Raw genomic sequence first — 12,007 nt, forward strand, 5'->3', positions numbered from 1 at the left:
ATCGCGCCTTCCGAGACTCCCGTGACGGTTTGATCACAGCATCCTCAATTACGTTTTCAAACATTCTTTGCTCGAGTCTTGTTGAATTCGCTTTAAGATAGTGGTAATCGTACCATAAAGCAGAAGCCTTAACTTAATAATGTAAAATGGGTTCAACATTAACCATTAGCTGGCCATAATATTAACACAGGGGTAGATCTTTTTTTTTTTTAAGCTTTTAAGGGATTAGTCTACAAATGATGTTGTTTTAAAAGGATGACTAAAATTTAAGTTAACTTTACAGAATCTACCTCTATCTAAGAATATTTTAAATTAAAAGTTTCACTAACCAGAATCCAAACCAGAATATTCAAGTTTGCCAGAAAGGTGCCGTCAAAAGGCCATGTATTACCATAATGGATTAAACGGTTAGAACCTCACTGTCACAGTTAAAAACTGATGTGATTATCCTCCTGAGAATTCGACTGTCTTTATGACATTGAATGACATTTCCTCATTCACATCCGAAAGACTATTTCTGTTTAGGTGTCGAGAGTTGTAGGAGCAACTTGTCTTTCTTGACAACCTGTCATTTTCAAAAGTAAGTTCACCAGGACAAACACAAGTACTGGGACCATTTATTGTTACTTTAGGTACCTGAATACATAAATATTGAGATGACCACGAGAATGATATGACGAATGGTACAGATCGGAGGAAGATTCCAAATAATACACCGGCGCTTTTTTGGAGATTGAGAATGAACGTTTTTGTATTTTTTGTGATGTGAGCCTGAAAACGTTCTTAACACGTTCATAAAGTTGTGTGGTATACCAAGTTCAACTGCAAACAGATTTTTTCTTTATTGTATCATGAAATAAAAAAACACATTTTGTTCATGTTAAAAAACGTCCCTAAGTAACTATTTGAGTTAGCTGTTGTTAAACTACATTTTTATTTCTTTTTCTTTGTTCATACTACTCACAAAAACAAACACTGATGTTCTTAATTGACTTTCACCCTTTTTATAAAAACGAGTCCTATAAAAAAGGGATGTAGTTTACATGGTGGTAAATTGATCCTACTACTTGGGTCAAGTAGAACTTTCAGCATTGAGGATCGAATGAAGGTTGATCCTTTTCGCAGCGGCAATGTTTTGATATTTGTCTGATGCTATTGTCAGGCAATTTTTTTGAGAGTATTCGTTTGGTCCAAACTATTGCCATGGAAACGGTATCACCATGCTCAAAGATCCTAGTTTTCGGAAAATATACTGAAAACTAATTTGGTGAACTATTGTTCTTTTGAACACATCATTAAATTATCTAATTGGTGATATGAGAAAAACTATCCAGTAAGATTTGCTTTATGTATGAAAACGCTTATGGAAGCTAAAATATTTTTTTCAATACATAAATTATTTTTTGTCAAATTTTATTTAAGAATGCAATGAAACGTATCTTTCTTGTAGACAAAAAAAAAACAGGGTAGGTCACCGAGCTAACCTTCGAGGTATAGGTCGCCACATCTAACAAAATTTATTTTAGTATAGTTTTCGTGATTTTAGGTTACACTTTTATTTCCGGTCACGCGTTTTTGTTCATCAGCTGACGTGAGCATGATAAGGACGGTGCTTACCATTGTGCTGCGCATCTCGAGATCCTTGTCTTTTCTATGGGTGGTGCTTACTAATGCAGGGACATTTTTGAGTTTGTATTTTAAAGCCCTAACTTTTGCAAATATTGTTGATTAATTATCTTTGAAAAATGCGTGGTTACTCCCTATTTCCTTTTTGGATTTCAATAACACTTGAAAAGATCTGCTTTTCCTGCATATTCATAAACCGCGCAAAAAATACCTTTGAATTTGTAGGCACCGTCGTTAAGCAAAGCGCTCTTGGCTTCCGCGCGCACGCTAAGCTAAAAACAGTTCCGAGCCTCCTTTAATTAAACTAAATAGAAAAAACGTAAGTGGCTAAGGTAATCTACCTCCTAGGATCTTCCTAGTGCCTGTTTTTGTTGTCGCTCATCTGTTTTAATAATTTTATAGCAGCAATAACGTAGAGCGCTGTGGCGATATCCGTCCAATTTTCCTTGGACAATTACAGTGTTGTCTGTCCAGCGGCTACCTAGGATTATGCCAAGAATCTGACCGTATCAAAAACCAATTAAGTGTTTTAAATGAATAATTTTTCAATAATTTTATTTGTCCTAGCTGTGAAAGACGGTGTGCAGTACAAGTTTTTTCACACTGCCAATTCCTCGACTTGGTCCGATGGACGAGAACAATGCTGTAAAGATGGAGGTAATCTCGTTGTTCTAGAAACCGAAAGCAAATGGAGATTCATCACTGCACAGATTCAAAATCTCTCCAATCCAACGGATAACGAATGGTTCATTGGGTTAATATCCTTAAACGTAAGTGGAAATGATTCATGGCGATGGATCACGGGGCAACCACTGCATAATCACTCAGTCTGGCAAGCAGGTCAGCCATCCAAAGATGGAAAATGTGTGGTCATTGCCAAGGACTATCCCATAGGAACAAAGGGGCTGTTTAATGACTTGAGATGTGACAGCAAGAAGGCATTTATTTGTGAAAAGCAACTCCCAGGTAGGATGATTCCATTTATCTTAGAAAACATAATTCGCCTCCAGAACTGAGCATCAAGATAAACCAGGTGACATAAGCCCTAGACGCTTGAGTATTTTGAGTCTGCAGTGCTCATTACGCGGAACGTGAAAGTTCGGTGGAATATCTTTCTCTTTTTTTTTTTTTTAATATCTCGTACTCGGCCGGCGCTTATCTCCGTCCGTAGCATGAAGCGATTATGAGTATTACTACTCCCTCCTTGGTGGGGATGGGATGCTAGTCCATTGCAGGGTTACCCTCAGCACTTCGCCGGTACCCATTTATACACCTGGGTGGAGAGAGGCACCGTGTCTTCCCCAAGAGCACAACACAATATCCTCGGCCAGGACCAGAACCCAGACCACTCGATTCGGAGTCGAGCACACTAACCATGAGGCCATCGCACCTCCCACTCAAGGGGACAACCAAATTAAAATTGCCACCTATCTCGCAAACAAATGAGAGAGCCTGGGAACCCCCCTGAGCCATAGGCAGCCCAAGCTCGGTATACGATTTATAGACTTTGTATGGGAAGATTAACTTTGAGCTTATAAATGCTAAAATAAGCTGTAAATGTAGAAATAAACTTCGCTTATCTCTACATACGGTTGTCCTCGTCTTTTCTGCGCAGTCGGAGCGCAAACTGTGTCCGTTCTAGCCGGTTTTGTGGCTTTCGAATTTTTACGATGTTGTTAGTTGTCATTTCCCGTCATAGAGAGAAGAAGGGCTGATGACTCGCGGCGATCTCGTCCCACGAATTGCACTCGCATCACAACGCAACGGTCCGTATCGCCATAAAAACAGAACAGCCATAGTGCCAGATAAATTTCCTATCACATCAGATCCACACTGGGACCACACAGCAATTTTTGGCGGATAAATTCCAAATAATGTTCGGCTTTCTATAATCTTCCCATGCGTTCAGCTAGATGTGTGGCTACGGCCGTTATAGCTTGATGGCGATCGTATTACATTCTGCACTCTCATTGGACAATTTGAAACACTTGGCTAGAAGGGTACATAACATTGTGGCAGAGTTGCGAGTTGAAGGCACGGCAAGTTACCGTGAGATGATGAGAATGGAAAATCTCGTGCGCGGCTAAACGCGACAAAACTCTGGCCAACTCTCATGAAAAATTTGAGCAGGTTCAAATTAAATTCGATGGGGGCTCTTGACAGACCATGAGAGGAGCCGAGAGTTGATGAGCGTTTTTGACGAAGCCAGAGCGAGAGTTTCAACTCTCGTCAATTCTCATCAACTCCTGCTCTCGTTTGGCCAGGGCTTTACGTATGCGCAGCAAAATCGCGAATCCAGTACTTTGTTCTTCGAGCAAAGTAGAAGCAAATTGGAAAAATTGTTTAAAAAATGCCCTCAATTCACAATTGACAAACAATTCAGCACCTTATTACATTAATGAGTTGTTAGTTTCGTTTTATCCCTTGTCGAATCGAACATCGGCTGTAACCTATGCCTTCTCTTCTGGTTGGGTCCTTCCAATCTAAAGACCGGTGGTAACAATTCTCCGGTGCAACAGTAGTATGCACTGGCAATCAATTTAAGGAAAGCAGTTCGATTTCTGGTTTTGAGAAAAAATTAAAAGACTTACCTGGCTGATCCCAACAAGACTGTTCTTTGAAGTGCTGCCAAATCTATCCCATCAGCATTTATAATTATCTAGTCTCCTCGGAATAGCCCCCAGTTCTCTGATAACAAGGGAGACAATTTTTATGCTCATAATCTTCGGCAACTCTATAATCTCAAGATACTTATTGACGTTCTTGCCTTTTAAATATCCACCCTGCTGTCACCAGGACAAGTAATGTCGATCGGACGAGGCAACTTTTATTCTTATTGTCATCAAGCACAATGCCACAGCAGGTTGATTATGCTCCAGTTTCTTGTCTGCTTGTACTGAAAAGTCCAAAGTAATTTGTAATTCTCGTTATCCTCAACATTCTTGGGAATGTGTTCCTACCATTTGTCACTCCTTTCAAAATAATGTTGTTTACATAAATCCCTGTGCACGGCCCTAACTACTCCATCACGTTTCTGTCTGTATTCTTTCAGTGGCCACTTTGGGCCCGACTCGCGTAAGTGATTCAATGTCTCATTTTTCTGTAGGCACATAGAGAGAAAATCATTCTGTGGTCTGTCTATATCAGCTTTGATTGTATTAGTTCTTAGTGACTGGCTCTGCGCAGCCATCAACAGCCCCTCGGTCTCCTTCTTCAGATGCCCTTGTTGAAGCCACATGCGTGTCTTATTACTTGCCACTTCATCTATTTGTCTAAAGAATTACCCATGAGGTTCTTTTCCTCGTAAATCCTCTACTCTGTTGTCCATCTTCGTTTTCTTAAAATATAAGGAATATAATTTTCATATTTAAGAAATCATAAATACTAAATTGTTTAATAATAATTTAATAATAATAATAATAATAATAATAATATAATAATAATAATAATGTCTGTTTTCCAGCTTTTCCTCGCTATTTTAATTTCTTGTCGTCCAGAAATAATCCTGTTCAGCGGTTTCGCACTTGAGAAGTAGATGTAGAGCGGATATTTGTAAAATAAAATAGAAAATAATATATTTAACAATATTAAATATTCTTATACTTTGAAATAAGAAATATATTTCTTATTCCATCTCGTCATCACTGCCCAGGGATCCCATGAGATAGCTAGGCGCATGCGCATAATCAGTGCTTTTGGCGCGCGAAATCAGTTTTGCAGCTTTAGATTTGCGGATAGAAATTTCGCTTGTTTTTTTAGCCTATTCCACTCTTTTCTCAGGAAAATAGTTGGCCAGTCGATTTCTTACATAGGCAGCTATGTCGGTAACGACGGAAGATAGCTCAACAACACCCTCGGTCTCAGAACTCCGGGAGTTTGTTCCGGACGGCAGCAACAGCTTGGCGGTCGTTCTCCAAAATCTTACCACCACGTTGTCTCAGTTAAGCGAGGCTTCTCAGGCACAAACAGCAGTATTGGCGGACCTAAAGGAAGATATCTTCCTCCAAGATGATGCAGCCGGGCCAAATCCCGACAGACCAGCCGATTCACTGGACATCACTCAGATCACAGCACTAGTGAATGACTGCACGCGCGATTCAGGCGCGAACACAAACGCATCAAACAACATGGCTTCTGACACTCGCTCCAACTCGGAGCCTCAGGGCCATAACAGCATCGTAGATAGCCTGACCCAGGCTTACCTACCCAACACGAAAACATCCCCGGCCATCGAGGCAAAGATTGCCACCCTTGTCGACAACATGCTCACTGGTGGCCTCTCTACCGACACGGTCAAAGAGAGCGCCGACAAATATTCACCACCGGAGAATGTCAGTCGTCTTAACGTCACCAGTGTCAATGAAGAGGTGTGGGATTTGCTCCCCCGTCGGAGTCGAACGGTGGATTTAGCATTCCAAAGAGTACAGGAATTTTTGTTGCCTGGCTTATCTGCGCTGTGTACTTTGAGTGTCAAGCTTGTTAGCTCCATTCAATCTGGCGACACGCCAAATACGAGAGAAACTCTCACGGTTATCATGGATAGCATTGCTCTTTTGTGCAATACGCACCACAAGTTGAACATGAAGAGACGGGAATTAATTAAACCCGAGTTAAATCCACCTTACACTCGACTCTGCAAGGAAGAGATTAAAACAACATCTAAGTTGTTTGGAGATGATCTCTCTAAACATTTAAAAGATATGGCGGAACTAGAAAAAGCGGGGATACAGATGCAAAAACCCTCAAGTACCAGCACATCATCCCAGGGTTACATGGCTCCTAAACAAAGATTTAACAGACCACATTTTGCAAAGCCATATGCTAGGGCACATGGGCAATTCACCACACAGAAGGCAAATTCCCAAAGGCATTTTTTAGCCAACAGCCGGGCACCAAGGGGTGCCCACACCAAACAACACACTCCAATCCGGAAGGATCAATGAAAGACAAGGTGAGGGAAAAAGTCCCATCTATTGTGAATGCAGAATTGCTATCCCAGCTGGTCCTTAACTTTAAAGCAGGCTGTGTTAAGGAGCACATAACAAACTGGAAAGCAGTTACTACTGATCCTGTTATTCTTGATGCCATCCAGCATCATCACATAGAGTTTGAGGGGCATTGTAGACCTATGCAGGCTACCCAACCCAGACAAATTATTTTTTCGTCTGCGGACAAAGACATCATAAACCTTGAAATAGCCAAACTCCTCACAAAAGGGGTTATAGAACCATCTAAGCCCAGTGATGGAGACTTTATCTCTACCCTATTTGTGAGACCCAAAAAGGATGGTAGCCATAGGCTTATTTTGAACTTAAAACCCCTCAACGAGTTTGTGGCATACTATCATTTCAAAATGGATACCATCCATGCCGCCCTCAAACTCATGCGACCAGGATGCTTTATGGCGTCAGTGGATCTTAAGGATGCATATTATTCTATTCCTATTTCAGTAGAGGATCGTAATTTTCTCAAGTTTGAATGGCAAGGCAATTATTTTCGATTTACCTGCCTTCCAAATGGGTTAGCATCTGCCCCACGATTGTTTACCAAAGTGTTGAAGCCAATCTATGCTCACCTCAGATCCATAGGGCATTTCTGCATGGGACACATTGATGACTCTTTTCTCATGGGTCACCTCCTGCGGGGAAAACATTTGGGAGACAACAAATACGTTTCTCAAATTAGGGTTTGTCATCCACCCTACTAAGTCAGTGCTCATACCCACGCAAGAATTGGAGTTTCTTGGATTTTTGCTGAATAGCAACTCAATGACTATACGCCTTCCACCCAGGAAAGCTATTGTTGTTAAACAGGCTTGTGAGAACCTTCTAAATCAGAGCAATCCTACTATTAGGGAGGTTGCTCGGGTCATAGGGCTGTTGGTATCCAGTCTTCCAGGAGTGCAGTTTGGCGACTTGCACTACAGACATTTAGAACGAAATAAGATTTCAGCTTTAACAATTAACAAGGGTGATTATGATGCACTCATGAGCTTGAGTGCAAATGCCTGCAGAAAATAGAATTCCACGAGGCAACAGGAGTGATACTGATCCCTCTTTGGCAAACCCAGCCATGGTTCACAACATTGTTACACCTTCTGATAGACAGACCTCTCCTTCTCCCCCAATCCACCAATCTACTAACACAACCTCACAGCGGTGCTCTACACCCCTTACGAAAGCGACTTCGCCTGTTGGCTTGCAGAGTCTCCGGCAAGGCTTCCTCCAGAGCAACTTTTCGGGGAAAGCTACAGAAATTATCTTACACTCCTGGTCCGTGGGAACACAGAAGCAATACCAACCATACCTCAGGCGATGGTTTGAGTTTTGTGGTGAACAACAAGTTTCTCCCTATAGCCCATCTGTGACTTCTGTGCTGGATTTTTTAGTTCGACTTCATGAACAAGGTTTAACGTACACAACACTAAATACAGCCAGAAGTGCTATATCAGCACTCACTGTATCTTCAGACAGGACACCTATTGGGAGTCACCCAATAATATCAAGATTCATGAAAGGGATCTATAAATGTACACCACCTATGCCTCGATATCAATCCACTTGGGATGTGCAGCCAGTTTTGTCATATCTTTCAGGATTAAGCCCTATGGAGAAGTTAGATCTCAAGACACTGACTCTGAAAGTAACAATGCTAGTTGCCCTGGTCTCCGCACAGAGGAGCCAGACTTTGCATATGCTTAATATTAACTTCATGAAAGATACATCTTCATGTTTTGAGTTTGTTTTACCCGCTCACGTTAAACAAAGTAGGCCTGGCTATCAGCCACCGTCAGTGATGTTGCATGTATACCCTCATGACAAGTCCCTCTGTGTTTATTCACACCTAACGGAATACCTTAAACGAACCCAGCCCTTGAGAGGAAAAGAAACTCAGTTATTTCTTAGCTTCACCAGACCACACAAAGCAATTTCAAAGGAAACTTTGTCAAGATGGATTCGAACTGTTATGTCTTCTGCTGGAATTGATGTTGCATCATTCAAACCACAGAGCACTCGGTGTGCCTCCACTTCCAAAGCCAAGGCAGCATGTATTCCAATGGACGAGATTTTGCGCACGGCAGGGTGGTCCTCGTCTAGATCTTTTGATCGATTCTACGATAAACCAGTCCAATCCACAACCTTTGCATCAGCAGTACTACAATGAGTAACTTCTAACGAAGTCCTGTCCATTAATGTGGACTTGTTTTTTCCCGGGAGGAGAAATCTCCCGATTATTTGTACACACATTTTTTATCTGGCCAGTAGGTCATTTGAGGCCATGTTATATTGGGTGTAGTTGTTATATGTAACACCCCACTGTTTGCTTTGTTGTAGACTTGTTAATCTGAGCGTTTCTATTTCTTATTTCCATTAAAAGAAGTTCTTATTTTACTGTATTCTGCAGTCTATTTGTCCTCATGTGACTGTCTTGTCTTTGAAATCTCATGGGATCCCTGGGCAGTGATGACGAGATAGAATTAAAAAATTAAACGAGACTTACCTGTAAGTTGAAGTTTGATTGGAATTATATCGAGTCATCAAACTGCACCAAGGGATCACATGCCCACCGCAGCATGTTTACCTCACATTTCACCCTCCCAGACTGGGTATGGTTTTTTGAGGACTTTGTATTCTACTAACCTGGTGTCAATTGCGACACTCACATTCGGCTGTGAATACTGATTATGCGCATGCGCCTAGCTATCTCATGTGATCCCTTGGTGCAGTTTGATGACTCGATAGCATTCCAATCAAACTTCAACTTACAGGTAAGTCTCGTTTAATTTTTTAATTTTCATATATTTAGTACTTTCGGGACCTTCACACTTTTTGCCTTTTCCTGCCACCAACAACTCCCCTTGACTCTTAGCAATAAGGCTAAACAGACCCAATCTTGCAAGTTCTAAGCGGTCCTCAATCGAGCACAGACCTCTCCCACCTATCTTTCTTAACAGGTATAACTGGCTCCACTAGAGAGCTTCACTACAGAGCATTGAAGATGGTTAAGTATTTCTGATATTTCTATCAAGCTGTTTTAACTCTTTTTGAGTCCAGTCAATGAATGCTGCAGAAGACCTAAGGATGGATAGACACTGTCCACGTCTTAACTATCATTATGATATCATTTCCTTGATTATCATTATTTCTCTTTTTCAAAGAATAAATCTGGTCTTTTCGTATGACATCATGATACAACCAGTAGTCTTAGACACCATTTGCGTCTTCTCTCTTTTAATTAAACAATTAAGCACCCTCCGTATGATTCTAGTATTCCCAAAATGCACGCTCTCTGTATTAATTCAACTGGGCACTCTATTTTTATTTCTTTTATATACTTTAAAAAAAAACGAGCAGCAGTGTTTCATCGGGTTTAAAAAAGGCGAGGCGTAGCCAAGTGTTTTTAGATTGACTGTAATGACTGTGGATTTGCAGTACTGTTATTTCTCTTTATTTCTCAAGTTCCGAAACTCACACGTGTTCGCTCGATCATAACATATACACCCACACTGCTCATGCGCATACTCTCATTAACATAAGTGCATCTCATTACAAACACGTGCTGCGAGTTTTTTTGAACGGCTTCAATAACATTCCGCAAAAAATGTATTCCTCGGGAGTCCGAACAAAGGCTGAAAATGTGAGGGAACGATATTCTGCGGCATGCAAGAAAAACACGCATCAGGTTATCCCTCTGTCCAAACTTGCCCCACAAGGAAATGAGCATTAGTTTGGCTAAAGACCGTCGACCCGGATTTTAAGCGATCTTAGTTGGGTCGAGTTGGATTCCTTCATGACGCTCAAAGTCCTCCACATACGCCTGTCGTTGCTCTTCCGTGTCGCACCCACTAGGCCATCCGGACGCTTCCACTTTGATCTTAAGCCAAGTGTTGACATACTCGGCAAACAATCCGCGGCGTGTTTCCTCAAAGTGGCACACTTCGTGTACGTGTTGAATCACGTCACCGCTTTTTCTAGCTCGGGGGTGCACCACGTACCGGTCAGCGCCCGTTCATCCTCGGTGTGATCGCACGAAAGGGATTTTTCGTGCAGAGCAATGTCTTGCTCCACACACGTACGGCAAAGAGGGAAGGTGAGCTTTCCTCCACACCGGTAAGGCAAGACGGGATGAAACAAATTCTTTGGTGGGACGATGGTGCACAAAGCCAGACCAAACTACTCCGAGAGGTCAATGATGCCGGGTTCATAGATGAACTCAGGATGGCCGATGGGATAAATTCCATTCTTATTGACCCACGGGTAGAGGGAAGTGTAGTCCACATACCGGATTTCCTCACTGACTCGAACCTTGTAGTAAAGGTAGGAGGCATTTGTGCGTCCTCCAAAGAAAGAGTCGCGAGGATTCATGGGTTTGATAACAGGAAGGTTTTGACGAACTCAGCCACGCGAGGGTCTGCTTTCTTTTGCTGCTCCCGCTCACATTCCCAGAAAGTCACGACATGGTATCCCAGGTCTCGAAAACTCTGAAGACGTTCCATGGAGGTACGTCGGACATCATCCATACAACGATCGTCGTGACGGCGGTACGGTTCTTGGAGATTGGGGAAACACTGTTCGCACCCGTGCCAAAAACAACCCAAGAACTCGAAGACCGTGTTGGTGACTGGATCAAAGCCGTCCACCCTCCAACGTCGACCAGGGATCCGGTATTCGCCTTGGTTGCGAGCATGCTGGATACGTAGGTTTGGAAGTGGGTCTTCCTCCTGCATCCGATGTTCTTGCCACAACAGCCATTCCATAGCGGCCTTGGAGTGATTGGTGATGAGTCGCCATCCCTTGACAGGTTTGGAGGCGATGGTCTCTTCCTCCATGCGGTTGAGGCGATAGTCGTGCAGACAAGCTCCTGCAATCGTCATTTTGTCAAAGGAAAAAAAGCCGGTCTGTTCGCGGAACTCACGACAAAAGGTCAAACAACCCTCTCGGAGGAGTTTGACGTGAGAGATACAGTAGTCCACGAGATCCCTCTGGATATCAAACTGGACGCCATTGGCCACTTGTTCCTCGTACCATTGCTCAAACTCCGCTTTTATTTTGGTGGACATGGTTTCAGGGCTGTACATCTCTCTCGGTGGCTTGGGATCCACATAGTCGGCGTTCGATGTAATCGTCGCACTCATTCTGTTGGCAACCAGGGCAGTGAACGCTTTTCCCTTCAGAACATTGGTGACGACCTTGTTGATTATACGGTTTGAGGCACCGTCCACAAAAGTAGCCTTCCCCAAAGAATCCTGGCAACGAGGTCAATGTGTCGTAGTGTTCGTCCTCGTGGAGAAGGGCTAACAAAGTAGCACCCTGCCCAAACGCAAAACAGGCGTATTGTCGATTCGCGTCCACCACCACAATTCTGGGCGCTTGAGCCAAAG

At 42.6% G+C, this 12,007-nt stretch overlaps 2 protein-coding genes across 2 annotated transcripts in view; both read left to right on the plus strand.

Moving 5' to 3' along the window:
- Positions 1-2,642, plus strand: part of LOC137987854 (C-type lectin domain family 6 member A-like) — a 13,969-nt gene extending 11,327 nt beyond the window's left edge. Inside the window, exon 3 of the mRNA XM_068833935.1 lies at positions 2,194-2,642. Coding sequence (XP_068690036.1) covers positions 2,194-2,642 — 449 coding nt within the window. The remainder of the gene's footprint in view (positions 1-2,193) is intronic.
- Positions 2,643-5,325: 2,683 nt separating this feature from the next.
- Positions 5,326-6,569, plus strand: LOC137987855 (uncharacterized). The gene has a single exon (XM_068833936.1). It carries the CDS (start codon positions 5,445-5,447, stop codon positions 6,567-6,569), a length of 1,125 nt encoding a protein of 374 aa, XP_068690037.1. The 5' UTR covers positions 5,326-5,444.
- The last annotated feature ends 5,438 nt before the right edge of the window (positions 6,570-12,007 follow it).

This window comes from Montipora foliosa, unplaced genomic scaffold, assembly GCF_036669935.1.
Source record: "Montipora foliosa isolate CH-2021 unplaced genomic scaffold, ASM3666993v2 scaffold_392, whole genome shotgun sequence".
NCBI lineage: Eukaryota > Metazoa > Cnidaria > Anthozoa > Scleractinia > Acroporidae > Montipora > Montipora foliosa.

Coding starts and splice junctions, on each gene's coding strand:
- LOC137987855 (XM_068833936.1), top strand. CDS start 5,445: ATGTCGGTAACGACGGAAGATAGCTCAACAACACCCTCGGTCTCAGAA.